At 46.2% G+C, this 15,780-nt stretch overlaps 2 protein-coding genes across 4 annotated transcripts; both read left to right on the forward strand.

Moving 5' to 3' along the window:
* Positions 1 to 232: 232 nt before the first annotated feature.
* On the forward strand, positions 233 to 1,733 carry SMIM26 (small integral membrane protein 26). Of its 2 annotated transcripts, none has more exons than XM_041424124.1 (2): positions 233 to 410; positions 1,244 to 1,733. In XM_041424124.1, the coding sequence occupies exons 1-2, from the start codon at positions 281 to 283 to the stop codon at positions 1,426 to 1,428; spliced, it is 315 nt and encodes a 104-aa protein (XP_041280058.1). In that variant the 5' UTR covers positions 233 to 280; the 3' UTR covers positions 1,429 to 1,733. The 2 variants fall into 2 exon arrangements, with proteins under 2 accessions (XP_041280058.1, XP_041280059.1); XM_041424125.1 differs by having other exon boundaries at positions 233 to 404.
* Positions 1,734 to 2,689: 956 nt separating this feature from the next.
* Positions 2,690 to 15,189, forward strand: DTD1 (D-aminoacyl-tRNA deacylase 1). Of its 2 annotated transcripts, none has more exons than XR_005954072.1 (6): positions 2,690 to 2,830; positions 4,627 to 4,717; positions 6,694 to 6,929; positions 10,480 to 10,577; positions 13,043 to 13,310; positions 14,582 to 15,189. XR_005954072.1 is itself a non-coding variant. In XM_041424166.1 (6 exons), exons 1-5 carry the CDS (start codon positions 2,788 to 2,790, stop codon positions 13,196 to 13,198), a joined length of 624 nt encoding a protein of 207 aa, XP_041280100.1. In that variant the 5' UTR covers positions 2,691 to 2,787; the 3' UTR covers positions 13,199 to 13,219; positions 14,582 to 15,189. The 2 variants fall into 2 exon arrangements, 1 of the variants encoding a protein (XP_041280100.1); XM_041424166.1 differs by having other exon boundaries at positions 2,691 to 2,830; positions 13,043 to 13,219.
* Positions 15,190 to 15,780: the final 591 nt, after the last annotated feature.

The following is a 15,780-nucleotide window of genomic DNA, read 5'->3' on the forward strand; positions in this document are numbered from 1 at the left end:
ATCCTAATTAGAGTTGAAAGGTGTTTTAGCCAACAGAGATTTCGACAGCCTTTAGCTTAACTTTTAATATTCTTGAGAGGTCTCCCAGCAAGCAGGGGACTGTAGTAATGAAAAATAAAACCGGGTAGGAGCACTGCTTCTTAGTGTTATTCCCGGATCCGGCTGTTGGTGCCACGGGCGGCTCTTGGCTCCTTTTGCCCCGCCCCCTGCGCGCGTGCCCCGCCCCCCCGCGCGTGCCCCTTTAGGGGGCGGGGCCTCCCACGCGTCCGCGCGGGCAGCCATGAAGCCGGCGCGCGCCGCCGTGTGGAACGCCAGGGCCGCGCTGCTCTACTCGCTGGGCGCCTGGACCACGCTGGGCGGCCTCATCTACTACAGCCGCCTGGAGAAAGCCAGCACCGGCACCGGTACCGGTACCGGGGCCTGCGGTCACCGCCGGGGGGTGGGGAGGTTTCGCTGAGGGACAGCCCGCTCTGCGCGCGTCGTGTCCGGGGCGGGGCCTGCCCGGGGGGCGGGGCTTGCGTGAGGGAGAGCTCGGCCGCGGGAGCGTCCTGGTTTCTCCTCGCTGCCCGGGGCAGGCGTCGGGATCCCCCAGTCCCGGTCCCGCCGCTTCCCGGCCGGGGGAGGGTAACGCGGGGTGTTGCCCGCCCGCCCCTCGGGGCACTTCGGGCTGTGCGGCTGCCGGAGCGCGGGCTCCGCTCGGGCTGAGTGAGCCGGGTGTCGGCCCGGCCCGGCCCGGCAGCCCCTCCTGAAGGGAGATAAATCCCGTGTTGATGGGAGAAGGTCGTGCTCTGTCTCAAGTCACTAGGCTCTTCCCAAGCTGCTCCTTTTATTTGCGCTGTGGGAATGGCTCGAAGCTGTGCTGCGGGAGGGTTGGGCTGGACATGAGGAAGCATTTCTTTACTGAGAGGGTGGTCAGATAATGGAATTAATGGATTTTTGCACTGGGCTGCTTGGGCTAGCTTTGATGTGGATAGCTTGGGAAACCTGTTGTTACTGCTACTGTAGTACTGCTAATTGTCCCATACCAGTGCAGGTATCTGATTTACCTCATTAAATCAGATTTTCTGGCTGTGGTTAACAGATCTTTTCTATCTGATCCTCAGAATGGAAGGAAAAGCAAAAAGAATACTGAATGTCCATGTGGCTGTCATGATAAAGGGATAAAAGATTTTTATTGTTTTTTTTTTTTTTTTTTTTTTCCCCCCCCCCCCCCCCTCCACTTACCATTCTTTCTACTCCTTAGAGAATGAAAATGATCCTGAGGCAAACCAAGGGGTCCGCAAGGAAGTACACACTAGGGAATATCCTTTTGGATTGACAGTGACAACAGAAATAACATACAAAGAGGTTCCGCCTCCTCTTACTCAGCTGCTCAGGCGCGTGGTATCATTCTTTGTTCCTAATGATGGTCCTCCTTCTGAGAAGTGAGCTGTTCAGAAGCTCGGAACGTTGTGCTGGACCTCTGAGAAGATCATCCCAGTGCCTGGCACCGGACCACTGCTGGAGCACTGTCCCTTGCATTGCTGGAACAGCAGCTCAGCCTCGCTGGTGTGAAGTTGCTTTCCCAGCAGGACAAACCCAGGCGATCCAGGCTGTACCTGGGATGGCTCCTCAGCTGGGCAGCTCTGAAATGGATACTTCAGGAATGATGAGTAAATGGGAAGGAATGTAGTTTAATGTTTTGGTTACCGGAGTTCTTAATGGTCCTTCAAATAAAAGCTCTCGAGAGATGAGTTACAAGTGTGGAAATGTTTCTGTAAGCTAAAATCTTACGGAATGTTCTGCTCCAGGCTCTTGTTCTTTAGGGGTTTTCCTGATCCTTGCACACGCTATGTCCCCTTGTAGGGTACTGTCCCTCAGCTCTGTGGCCAGAACTAATGTTCCTTCTGTAGGGTTTTCCCTAGTCCTTATGGACATCCCTTCCCTGTTTCTACTGGGGCTCTCCCTACAGCCCTTTTAGGACACATCTTGCCCTGCCCCACAAGGGAATCTAAGGTTTCCATCTTGCTGTTTGGAAAGCTGTCTCCATCTCCTCTGCCCACACACCTCAGCTTCCAGATCCTTCCACTTGCTGAAGGGAGCCCAGCAGGGATGCTGCAGGGGGAGGGAGACTTTGTCAGGAACTGTGCTGATACGACAAGGAGGAGTTGGTACAAATAAGGAGAGGGGAAATTTAGTTAGATATTAGGAGAAATTCTCAACTGTGAGAGTGGTGAGGCACTGGAATAGGCTGCCTGGGGAGGATTTGGATGCCCCAGCTGTGGAAGTGTTCAAGGCCAGGTTTTGGATAAGACCTAGAGCCACCTGGCCTGGTGCAAGTGTCCCTGCCCTTCCAGCCCACACCTTTGATTCTATAGGAGCTTTTACAACCCAAACCCCACCCAGCCCATGCACCTACAGACCCACTTTTCCACATGCACACTCCTCAGGTCCTTACAGCCACCACCTCCTTTTCCCCAGCGCTTCCCCAGCCACTCATTTTTATGGGCACCCTTCTGTCTCCCTATAGCTGTTCCTATAGCGGATGCCAGTCTGCTTACGTGCATATTCTCCTTTTGGACGGCACCCCCAAATCCCTACAGGCAGTAAGAGGAAGGCCGAGCACCTGGACACACGTCCCGTGCGTGTCCGGGCGCTCGGAATGGAATGGAATCCCCCGGAGCGGCGGTGCCGGGGCTGCGGCGGCACCTCCCGTGCGCCGGGGGGCGCTGTGCGCGGGGCGCGGCCGCCGCTGCTGCCGGGCGCCGCCGCTGTCCCCGCTCGGCGCCGGCCGCGCTGCGCTGCGCCATGAAGGCGATCGTGCAGCGGGTGGCCCAGGCCAGCGTCACAGGTCAGTGCGTCCCGACCGCGGAGCTGCGGGGGCCGGGGCCGCTCTGTGGGTGTCTGGGTGTGGGTGCGGGTGTGTGCGGGCGCTCCCCTCCCCTTGTCCCCACCGTGGGTCCGCTCGTTCGCGGCTCCCCCGCGGCCCGGCCGCCGTGGGTGCGTGTGCGGGGTGTGTGTGGGGCTCTGTGTGCAGCCTTGCCTGGCGGGCGTGGGCTGGCAGACACGCTGCCATCGCCTCCTCGAGCGCCTTTGTGTTGGCAGCACAGTCGCAGTCGTCTTGCTTCGCTCGTGTTCACGGAATCACACAGTATTCCGAGTTGGAAGGGACCCACAGGGACTGTGGAGTCCAGCTGTTAGCCCTGCACAGGACAGCCCAAGAGTCACGCCGTGTGCGGGGAGCATTGTCCAGACGCTTCCCGGGCTCTGGCCGGCTCGGTGCCGTGTGCTAGCGGGGCTGCCCTGGCACGGCCGTGCATTGCTGTGCCTGTGGTGGCGGTGCCATCCCGGTGTCCCTCTCCCGAGGCTTGCATGCGCTGGCACTGCAGTCACAGTCACCTCCGTGCATGGCCGGCGTGCTGGCAGCGCAGCCTGGCTCATCTTTTTTCATAGCCTGTGTGTGTCAGTGGTGCTGTCCCAGCTGCCGCCGGGCACCGCTCGCCTGGGTCTAGCCCCGGTTCCGGCAGGGACAGTGTGTCCTGGTGGAATGTCCCTGCTATTGCACCGCTTTGGACCTTCTGTGCTCAGGGTGCTTCAGATCGCCCAGAAGTTTGCCCGTGAGGCAGTGAGTGCCTGCTGTGGGAAGTTATTGAAGAGTTTCTGCCTGTTTGTGAGCACGGGCGGAGCGTGTCTGTGAGGGCACAGCTTTTGTGCACAGCTGGCACCGTGGCCACAGCTGGGCACACCCTGTCGGCATGGGGGTTCTTGCTGCCTTAGTACCACTTTTCTGGGGAGAATTTCAGCTGTTGTCGAGTTTGGTGGACGGTGCTGTACTTAGCAGGGCAAATTTCTAGGCTGGAGGACTCATACCCTGATCCAGCCACTAGTGCACCGACACTTTCAGCTTTTACTGGAGGCCTGATCTCCTTTCATTTTGTGAGATGTTTGGAGCTTTTTGTCCCAGTCATGAGCCTGGATGCAATTTTAGCAGCTGGGTAAGTGGTGCTTATCTCAGCACCAGGCATTTATTCTTACTACAGTCACCTCAGGGTAAACCACATTAAGATAATTTATTTAAATTAAGATCGTTTAAGGCGTTTCTTAGGAAGACACTACAGATCTGTGCTAGTTTGTGTTTTATTATAAATGTCATTAAAGGGGTTGTTTTCCCAATTAGGAGGGTCTAATTTGCAGGTTGTTGAAAGTCATGTTTCAAAAAATCCATGAGGACTCAGGCAGAAATCACCTGTTCAAAAACAATGGCAAAGTATGAAGGGAATGGTGAAGTAGAGAAATGGAGTGCACTTAGTGGCATCAACCAGGTGGATAATTTTTCAAGGACTGGGAAGAGTTTTACCACCTTTCTGTTTAGGACAACTGATTCAATGGTAGTATAAAAATCTTCATACAGTGTTTTTAAATGCTGGAGTAAGTTACCCAATCTGATAAAGAAGTGGTGGCATTGGAAAGCTTTTGAAAGAAGGCTTCCATGTGATCTTTCAAATCTACAAACTTAAAGACAGAGGAAGCAGGGTTTAGAATGCTGTTCTCTTTAGTGGTTGGACTGCTGAAACCGTCCTAACTTGTGCCATAAAACAAGACAGTGCATTTAGCCTTATTTTTCTTTTTCCTCTCTGCTTCCTCCAGTGGGTGGTGAACAAATCAGTTCAATAGGACGAGGCCTCTGTGTGCTGCTGGGCATTTCTTTGGAAGATACACAAAGAGAGCTGGAGCACATGTAAGTCACTCCCTGCCTTTTGCCTTGTACTCTTCTGTTTGTGCATTGCTGATACCTGTGCAGTAGCCAAACTAATCAGCTATTCCTCTTGGGAAATACAGGTTTGCCTGTTAGTTTCTCTTCAGATTTTACCTTGAATACAGATTTCTTTTTCTCTTCATGTTCCATTGAGAAAAATCTGGTCCCAATTTCCTCTATGTGTTTTTTATCAAGAGCAGACTCTTCTAAATCCTTTTTGAGTCCAAAAGAAATCCATCCTTCAAGGGTGGGATTTATGAGCATCCTCAACTCTCCTTTTAGCTTGCACATGAGTTCTGTTCTTCCTAAAGGTGGGATAGTCTTGTCAGTTGTTTGTCTGCAAACAGGAATCAGTTTTGGCAGCCTGGAGGACTGGCTCTGGCCATCTGCTCCATGGCCACAGAATATTGGGATTCAGCCAGCAAACACATGCAAGAGAGAGCTCTCCAGGGGCTTCTTCTGTCTCTTTTGGACTGGTTATTGCTCTAAAGCTGACCTCAGTCCTTGCAAAGGCAAAAAAGAAACAGGTAATGGAGCTGACTGATGTCAAGAAGAAGGGGTTTTTATTCTCACATATTATTCTCCATTGGTTTACCTTCCTGTTTGCCTCCCTCAGTGTGTAACTTTTGCTCTGCCATCGCTTCCCATCCCTGCCTTGGTGGATGTAGAAGCTGCTTTTGAATTTTGCAGACAGGAGATCTGTGACTAAGGTGCTCTCAACAGCAGATTGTTGGGATGGCTGACACAGGAAGGGCAGGAAGCCAGCATCTGGGCAAAAGGAGTGAGAGAAAGCAGCTTAACCAGGCTTTTCAGGTCCTATTAAAGGAAACTTTAGTAATCCTGTAAATGAAACAACAGACATTATTAAACACAAAAACCAGCAGTGGTGATGATTTAAGCCTTCTGCTGGGGCCTTCCAGTGGATGCTTTCAACAGTCCACTTCATTCAGGAGTTAATTCTGTTTGCTGTTCACACACACAAATGGGCAAGGATGTTTTTGTGACTGTGCCTTAGTGATGGCCAAACCCTGAAGCTAGACCATAACAAAGTCTCAGCTTTGTCTTGCACTGACAGCCTCACCTCTGGTGCAGTGCAAAATGCCTGGCTGATGGCTGCAGTTGAAACCCTTTGTACTTGATAGGTTCCCTTGATATGCTGCAGGTGTGGAGAAGCCAGAAGAAGAAACCAAAGACAGGAGAGTGGCTTGGATGCAGTCCTGTTATCAGTCAAAGTCCTGACATGGACTGGTTGCAGCTGCCTGCTGCTTTTCAGGACCCACTTGTGAAAGTCCCCTTGTTGTGTTGAGCCAGTCAGTTCTGTCCCCTGTCTCTAGAAAATGGGCCCAAAATTCAAACCACTTTGCTGCCAGCTGCAGTTCTGCCCTGTTCCTTGGATTCCTCCTCTCATCCTGATGAACAAGTGTTGTCATCATCTGGCTTATGGGGCCTGGTCTGGAAATAGTGCTAGGAAGTGACAAAGCAGGAGGAGTATATGTGAATCATGACTGGAAACAAAAACCCACAGTTTTAAACACAGTTTAGGATGATCTCATTTCCTACTGAGTGTGATTTCCTGGTGTGGTGGGAGGATTCCAATTCCCAAAGCTGTTCACACATTAAATAATGTTGTGACACATAGAAGCAGATAGTAAAGAGTGAGCTTTCTTACTTCCTGTGCCATCTTTATGTTGCTGTGTAACATGCAGTTATTCTGCCCTGGTGCCACGCTGTAAAATGATGGTGTGGATTAGTGCTCTGATACTCTTGTGTAGCTGTGTGAGGGCTCTCTTGGTTAAGGCTCTGCCTAATGTGATGAGATTCCCATGGCTGGGAATCAAAGAGCAGAGGGATATCTTGTTACGTGGAGGCAAGCTGAGTATGCATCTGTTATCTCATTCTGTATGGTACCTGTTGATCCTACAGGGGACAATTTAGGAATTATCTTCTCCTCCTCCCAGGGTTCGAAAGATCTTGAACTTGCGAGTCTTTGAAGATGAAAGTGGGAAGCACTGGTCCAAAAGTGTGATGGATAAACAGTATGAAGTGTTGTGTGTGAGCCAGTTTACTCTCCAGTGCATCCTGAAGGGAAACAAGCCTGACTATCACATGGCAATGCCCACGGAGCAGGCAGAGTCTTTTTATAACAACTTCCTAGAGCAGCTAAGAAAAGCCTACAAACCAGAGCTTATTAAAGGTAAGGACAGAAGGTTGGTAAGGTCCTTGCTGTCACCAGTGGACACTCCTTGTGTGTGTCCTTTCCTGACTCTTGCTTTCTTTATTCTGTGACTTTCTGTAGCTGAAGGGGTGTTAACAATACTTTCACTAGAGCCTGTGAGGGTGATCGCTCCAGTCTTCCTCTAGCCAAGCCATTTCCTGGCCTTCCTCTGGATGACATGTAGATGTTTTATTCCTTTTGGCTGCACAACGTGAGCAGCCCAGAGAGGCTGCAGCCATGAGAACAAGTTCTGTGCTCAGGCTCCCTCAAAGGCTGCTGGATGTTTTGTGCTGTATAAATAGATTAACCCAAGAGAAGCATTTTTTTCTGAGGAGTGTGTTTAGTGAGGCTCTAAGGTGTCACCAGTGTGTGATGGACAGCACAGTTCCATCTGTCACTTCTACATCCTGTTAAATGGAATTGTGACAGTGGGAGGTGTAATGTGCTACATGAGCACAGGTTTTGATTTAGACTCTCTTTCCTCAACTCTGTGTCATGTGTGGAACAGTTTTCTCTTTATCAGAAAATACCTGGCTTTCCTGTTCATTTGTGCTCTGTCCACACTCAATCTTTTCTGTTTGGTTTTCTGAGTACTTTCTGTCCATTTTCATATTCAGATTTGACTTTTTGCTACACTTGACAAGTTTCTAGAAAAGACTATTTTTCAAATGGTGTTTGCTAGTAGATAGTGGTTGGCCTTTCCTGATGAGGAAGAAAGTAAAAAAAAGCTGAGGAAGGATTTAGAGGCTAATTTTCATATTGACTCTAGATTAGGATAATTATTGCAGTGCTTTCCAAGGAGGCACAGTGAAATGCACACATGTCCACATGTCCAAAAATGTCAATTTTTCAAGCTTTTCTAGCTTGATATGTTCTTCCAACATTTGTTCCTGATAAGGAATGCATTTCTGATACCACTTCAATCACTTTATATTTTGAAAGCAGCTTTTTGAATTCATTCTCTCAGTGAATAGCAGTTGTGTATCTGAATTGAATATTAAGTGCCCTTATTTTGGCACTTTTTTTGCCAGTGCTTTCTGCAAAACGAGCTTTCACTTCTGCATTTTTCTTTCTGTGTTAAAAGCACAGATTGGGAAACCCAAGAGTGCTGTTGTGTCAGATAACACATGAATTTAAAACTGCTGGCAGCACTGAAACTACCTGTCAGTTTATGATTTTGCTTTCTTATTAAGCTGTGCCAGTTGTGGTGTGTTGCACCCAAGTCTGCTAAGATTCTCTTAGGTTGAAGTTTCTGCTTGCCAGTGGTGTTTTTTTTTTTTTTTTTTTTTTGCTTCTTTGCTGTCTGGCAAATCTGTACTCAGATTGCCCCTACATACACACAGGCACAAACACAACAGTTGTAGTTATTGGGAGATAAGAATTTGATTTTCTGGATTGTTGTAGGTGCCCTTCCCTTTTGATCCTACAAATTGCTTAATGCATTTTAGAGGAGTAATTTAATCACTGAAAGTGGAATTTGTGTAGCTGAGGCAAAGACAGATCAATAAAGGTCTTGTCCTAAGAGCCTTGTGTTTTCTGGTTCCTGGTTCCAGTAGAGAATTTGGCTGTTGGAAGTTGTAGGTGCTGGGCAGGCAGCTCCTCTCTGCTCTCTGGTCTAGCTGGAGCTTGCCAGCCAGGAGCTCAGGGTGGGAAGTGTTCCCCAAACAGAGGCACAGTCCATTCTTTCACACTGAGAGCAGTGGGACACTTGACAAATGAAATCTTGGAGAAGGTTCCTTCAGTTCAGAGCCATGGTTCCTAGGTCAGCACAGTTTAACACATGGGCACCCACATCTAGAAAATAAAAGGCTGCATCAGAAGCCCTTGCCTGTTGTGCTTCACTGCTTTCTTGTGTTCTTAAACATCCCACTCCCCTCTGGGGAGCAGAGCTGGTGTCTGCAGGCTTGAGCACTCTTGTTGTGCAAGGTAATATCCAAATATCAGACTTACCAAGGCTCCTCCTTCTGTTTCAGGGCCTTTGCTCTCTGTCTTGAATGTGGATTTATTCTTCTAAGGTAGTAAAGGTTAACATGGCAAGGAGTGTGAAATGTCTTACTCTCTTAGTAGTAATATCTAAGTAAATATGAGAGGGTTGTTCCACAAGGCAGAGTTTAACTCAGATTAAGGTTTGGTACAAGTTGAAAGCACAATTATTCTCCCTAATTAATTCCCTTTGTGAGTATTGTCACTTCAGAATAAGTGCTCTTATCTGGAGCAACAGTATTCACATGAGGTTAATTAAGAATAACTTTCCTAGTAGACAAGCTTAGAAGTATAAAACCAGTGTGAAATTTCTAGGTCATAAGGCTTGAAATATGTACAAAAATATTCTGGAAGTAAATGATGCCTCTTTTTCAAGTCTTTATGGCTCAGATGTGGCTTCTCTGACTCATGTCAGGTGCAGATATTCCATCTGAGGAAAGCTGGGCTTTTAGAGGCAAGGAATTTGGAGAGATGGGTGTCCAGCAGAATGAACTTGTCACTTTAATATTTAGAAGTATTAAATTAAATTGAATAAGTATAATACTTCTAGTATCCTATTTTATTGCAGAAGATGTTGCAAGATGAATTGATCAGTCCAGAAGTCTTACAGTGGGGAAAGATGAAGAGCAGTAACTAGAAATTTAAATGTGTGAGGAGAATGGGAGGGAACTGTTACAAGGAGATGTTCCTTGACAGTAGTTCTGGTGCCAAAACAAGATAGAAAGTGCTTATGACATGGGAGTACTTTGAGTGTTGTGGTAAAGTTGGGGGTTTATTTGACCACTTTATCAGCCTCTGGTAAAAAAGGGCTTGTAGAGTTTACTTTTTTTAGGTCCATACACATGAAAGGGAAATGGAAAAGACCAACCCTTTTTGTAAGTGAAGTACAGCAGAGGGATGTAGAGAGCAATTTGAAAAGTTGTGCTCCCACTAATAAAGTTTAAGATAATATTCTTTGTTTATTATTTTGTTAAAGAAAGATTAGTTTTGACTGGGTTTTGTGGTCACAGCGTGTAGGTTACATCTATGTAACTCTCAAGGACCAGCCTAGGTTACCAGCAGGAATGTAGAAATGGCTGTAGCAGATTGGGACTGAGCTGCACCCCAGTGTGCCTGCTCTACAGCATTCAATTGCCAAATGCTTCAGAGTAGGCTTCAGTGCTTCTTACCTTTTGCCTAGCTATAAAGTTTCTTCAAAACATCAAGTGGTCAGTTGGACTGGATCCCTAGGCTGAGCTGTTAGAGCCTTTGAAATGTCATCTCCTGGCAGTGAGAACCATCCTGCCTGTCCTGAACTGTGGACACTTGGTTACCTGTAGACTTGGTTTGTTTTGTGCCTGGTTCTCTACTTAGCTGTGTATTTAGCCTCTCTGAATGTCAAGCTACATACCTGGGTGCACTTACACTGTTTTTTTTCTTAGTAGCTTTCTGCAGTTAGCTGCCCTTTTATGTATTTTTTAATTTCTTTTTGGTATCACTTTTGGTAAAAACTTTGGTGTGTGTTAAACTCCCAAGGGTTCTGAGCACTTGTCTCTTCCCTTTTCAGATGGCAAGTTTGGTGCCTACATGCAGGTCCACATCCAGAATGATGGTCCTGTAACAATAGAACTGGAGTCCCCAGCAGCCACTGTTGATCCCAAACAAGTAAGTGACTCATAAGGTCTGGAAAGGATGATGTATCCTCTGCAAATTTGTAGCATTCCTGCTGTGAAGCAGTACAGCTTCCATCAGGTACAAGGACCTTGTCCTTCCTGTGCAGCCTCTGAACAGTCAAATAATTGCATTGTTTTCTTCAGTTCCCTGGCCTGTTGATGGCTGCCTGCTGTCCTGGAAAAGATTGTATGTGTGTGTAATGCAGAACAGCTTTTCACAGTTTATTCATCCTCATAAAAGCTGTTGTTTAATCATGACTCATTAACAATGTTTTTAATGAGTCTGGACCACGTCCCCCGCCTTTAGTGAAGTTTCTTGCTATGTGGGAGCTTTGGCATGTGGGTGACTGGATGGAAGTCAAGAGGTGCCTCTCTGTCAGAAACAAGGGAATAGTGAATTTCAATCCTGTATTTAAGTATGGAGTGGACAGGAGAGTGAGCTAGCTCTGCTGAGGAACAGCACAAGCTGTGCTGAAAACCAAATGCAGTGCTGAGGCTTCTTCATCCCCTAAACACAACAGTGGCCAGCTTTTCCAGCTGAGAGAAAAGGGGCAAAGGGGATTGTTGTGCTTCAGCAAGGTCACACCAACCTTATTTGTTAATCACTTAACAAATTAAGTGATTCACTTAACCTCAGTGAAATTGTCATTGCAGTTTATAAAAAGGGCATGAGGGAAGAATCAGGAAACTACAGGCCTGTTAATCTAACCTCAGTGCCTGGAAAAATTGTGGAGATGATCATGCTGGGTGCCACTGGAAGGCATTTAAAGGACAGTGCACAGTCAGCATGGATTCAAAAGGGAAAGTCCTGTCTAACTGATTTAATGCTCTTCTACAGTAAGGTCACCTGCCAGGTGAAGGAGGGGAAGGTGGTGGATTTAGTTTTTCTAGATTTTAGTAAAGCTTTTGACACTGTCCCTCACATCATCCTTCTCAACAAGTCCTCCATCTATGAAATGAGAGATACAAGTGCCCTGGGTTGCCTTAAACAGCTTGGTTTGAAGTTGGTTTCGTTTTTACCTTCAAATTCTCTTCTGGATTCTTGTGTCATATTTTAGCCCCTGAAAAATCTACTTCTGTCTCTAGTCTTTCCTTCTGTACCCTTGCAGTTTTAGAGTCCTCAGGCCAAACCATGCATAATTAGCAGCAGCAGCAGCAGCTCTGTTTTTGGAGTGAGAACTGCTGCCCAGCGTGTAGGTGTAAAATAACCAAGGTGTGCAGGATTCTGGAAGGTTTAATTTCTTTCTTGGGGAACATTGGCTTGTTTAAGGGTTTTGCCTTCCCAGTTCAAGGCTGCTTGCTTTACCCATCTGACAGCACCTTCCTGGTGGTCACAACTTGGGCTGAAGACAGGGTTTTTAAACTTTCTCTGTCAGTGTAAGGCTGAAAACTCCCTTGACAAGCCTCTTAAAAGGGCTTAGGGTTTTTTCATGTTCCCTGAGTTAGACACAAGGGAGAAATTCCAACAGGAATTTCAAGGGGTCAGAACAACAGAAGCTTCACTGGCAACCTTCAGAAAATCAGACAGCTTTGGCAAAAATTTAGAGCAGCATCCAGTTAACACAAAACATTTCACAAAGCATTGGCTTAACCCATTCAGCTTCACAAACTCCCAACCTGTCCAATTTTATTTAACTTGTTCAAAACTCAGAGGAGAGGGAATTAGAAGAAGAAAGAGACAGAAAAGATACAGAAAAAAACGATTGTAACTGCCACTCCTGGTGCCAGCAATGTTCAGCTGATAGAAATTCCAAGAGGAGATGGGGTCAAGACATCCATCATGCATAGTGTGATGAGGGAGAACCAATTTAAATTGTTGTTCTCTTTCCTCTTCCCTGCCCATTGCATTCTTTTTTTTGCTGACAAAAATCTCTTGATTTGTTTGTAGCATGGGAAGTAAGGCTTAGGGATGGTGTGGTTTTTATATATGAGCTTTCAGCTTTAGCAAGAAGAGAAAACTGAACCATCCTGCAGTGTTTAATGTGATGTTAGCAGGAAGAGATTAGACAAATAATTGCTGATGAGTAGCTCTTTTATGTCATTGGATGTGACAGTGAAATATCTTATTTTGTCTGAGCAATTGTCTGTGTTTGAAATTGGTAATCAGAACTTTCTAAGTCATTTGCAATGTAATTAGTAAAAATACATTTGGATTAGTCAATCGAAATGTATTTTTTGTATTACTTGTGCTGAGGGATATAAATAAATCACTTCTCTTTTATACTTGGGGTGATCATGTTATCTTATGGTGATAATTCACTGTCTTTTTTAAATTTTTGAAAATCTCAGCCTTCAGTTTTTTTTTTGTTTTTTTTTTTTTGTTTTGCTGATACATGTATTGGTGTTGTGAATGAAAGTTGCAAGTTTTATACAAATGCTCACTTTTACAATTTTTTAGAAATAGACTTCTGAAATAATTTTATTACATGATATATTTTTTCCTTCCTGTGTGAATAGCTGACAAAACTTGAAAAACAGCAACAAAGAAAAGAGAAGACCAGAACCAAGGTGCCCTCTGAGTCAAGTAGAGAAAGAAATGCCCCCCGAAACAAGGATGACCCCAGTGCCAGCAGTGGAGCAGAAGGAGATGTGTCCTCGGAAAGAGAGCCTTAGCTCATCCAAGGCAGGCCTCAGGTTTGGCTTCTCCTCTCCTCTGGAATGCTTGGCCCCCTGCCTGTTTTACTGAAGCAGCACATGCAGAGAGTGGCATTAGAAGTGCTGGAAGGTGAAATGTTATAATCTTGTTGGCTTTATAAATTTTGCAACCTCTGCTCCCATCTGCAGTCGCACACCAGAATGTTGGGGTGGGTGAAAACCTCTTCCCACCTTGGCTGGAGTTGTGGGTCTGGCCCAGTTGTGACTGCTTCCATGTTGACTCAGGAAATCTGAAAGTTTGATCTGATAATACAGCAGTGACTTAACTCAGAATCCTTCTTTGTGTTCTTCAGATAGACAGAGACACGGGGTTGTGTTTCTGTCTGTCCTCACCTAGCAGGGAGCTCTCTCTGGAACAGCCCAAATACAGCACAGTCTCCAGCAATGGAGATGGAAAACAGCTCAGAAGCTGGAGACAGGGCAGAACTGCAGCTTCCTTTCATGGTTCTTACCTGCCCCTCCTCAGTTTTGTTCTTTTCCCAGGATGAATTAGTCACAGGCTGTGTAATAGACCTTCACCATCTAATAAGGACATTAGGGCAGGCATTGAGAGCCAAACTTGCCTGAGCAGCAGGAGATCTTCTCTGCCTTCAGGCACTCGACCTGCAGGACATGCCTAGACATCAGTGAATGGAATTAGGCTGAATACAGACCTGAATCCTTTGTCATGGATTATCTGCCTATGTAGATATGTGTTTATCATATCTTCCAGTCAGCTTTAAGCCTTCAGGACATAGCTTTCATTACCTTTCCTCCCCCTTCCTGCCCCCAAAAAGCTACATTGCTGATTTTGACTTTTCAAATGTGTCCAAGCTCTAAAGAAAGTGTTATTATCCTCATCTGCACACTGAAGCTCTGAGCTGGCTGTGCAGTTTAATTATTAGCAGCTTTGCAAAGTTAAGGTTCAACCTTTCTCTCATTTTTCTATCCCCAGAGTTTAGTCTGGCTGTGATTTATATAATTCAGCATCATTCATTGCTCACAAAGTTCCTTAATTTTTTTTTCTTTTTTTAATCCGTAATTTCCCAGGTGGTCAGACATTAGGTGATGATTTCTGTTCTATACAGGGTTTCCCCCCACCGTTTCTGGGTTGTGTGTTGAAATAAGAACATTTTAGAGGGTTTGCAGTGTTATTGGAAAGATTGGGTCAGTCCAATCTTTCCAATAACATTTGGATTTCTAAGGAGCAGAACATCTCTAAAATGTGGCATACAGATAACCTAGCATTAGTTTTAATGCTGTGACAACAAGTAAAGATTCTTTTCTCCATGGGATTTGAAGGACTCCTTCAGTATTTCTGCTCTACCTACAGTAATATTCCTGTTTGTTTGCCTTCCACAGTTTCTTACACAAAAGCTACACTGAATTCTTGAAGAAAGACCCAACACTGGCCTCAGCAACACTCTTCAGCGACTTTGGAGAAGGATGGAAAATGGGAAAGCAGAGCTGAGACATTAGAAACCTTTCATTCTGTATTGAACCAACCAAAGCAATGCTATCAGATCCAGTTGTTAATGTGTAGTGTCAGTAGTGAAAAGGACTTGTGACATTTCTGTGTATGCGTTCTCACACGACTGCTGAGTAAAGGGTGACTGTAGGCAGATTGTAGCAGAGCATTTCACTCTCAGTACGTAAGCTCCATTTAAAGAATAAATCAGGGTTTTTCCTTAAACTTACACTTGAATTCTGAAAATTCTCTGAGCAGGCTTGTGTATTGATTCTCACTCCGTGGTGTCGTGTGCTATCTGTTTCCATTGCAGTGTGCAGATCTGTGCGTATTTTGGTAAATTGTTAGCTGCTGCCTAACATCAGGTTAGGCAGTCCAGTCTTTCTGCATGGATTAAGTTATTGCAAGAGAAGATCAGCCTCTAGTTGTTTATCATGTGGAACACATGTGTCTTGTAAACTTTTTTAAAACCAGAAAAAACTTTATTAAACAAATGATGCCAGCTGAGTGCCTGTTGGTGTTTGTGTATTGCACTCCCTGAGTCACTCCTGGGTGTCACAAAGCGGGGGACACAGAGCTAAAGTAGCAGGCCAAGAAACACATACTGCTTCAGCTCTCCCACCTTTCTGTGGAAGGCTGGAAATCAGGCTGCTGACCTGAAATCTTTGCTGTTTCTAACACATCTAAGTCATTTATTTTGTGGTGGCTATCAAAATGCCACACAGCTGCTCCATCTACTGCATCCAGGGCTGCTGACAGACACTTCTGTCACAGCCAGGGGAGGCAAACGAGCATTTGGAAACTGCCAGCAAACAACAAGAGCTGAGAAGAAGCTGCAAAATTGCCGGGAAAGCTTCGGGGAAAATGAAAGACTGCAGGTTGTTGCACTTTGACTTCTTTCAGAGATGATGGCACCTTTTGTATTTGCCGTTCCCCAGGTCTGCCTTGCCCTTCCAGTCTGCCCCTGGCCCCTGCTGTGACTGCCATCGGAGGCAGGATGCACAGCTCTCTCCCTGATTGTTGGGATAACTCACTGGTGAGAGCTTTTAATCCAAATGCACAGCACAGTTACAATGCTGCATGTCGTGTAACC

Source organism: Onychostruthus taczanowskii, unplaced genomic scaffold (assembly GCF_017590055.1).
Source record: "Onychostruthus taczanowskii isolate IOZ18803 unplaced genomic scaffold, ASM1759005v1 scaffold80, whole genome shotgun sequence".
Lineage (NCBI taxonomy): Eukaryota > Metazoa > Chordata > Aves > Passeriformes > Passeridae > Onychostruthus > Onychostruthus taczanowskii.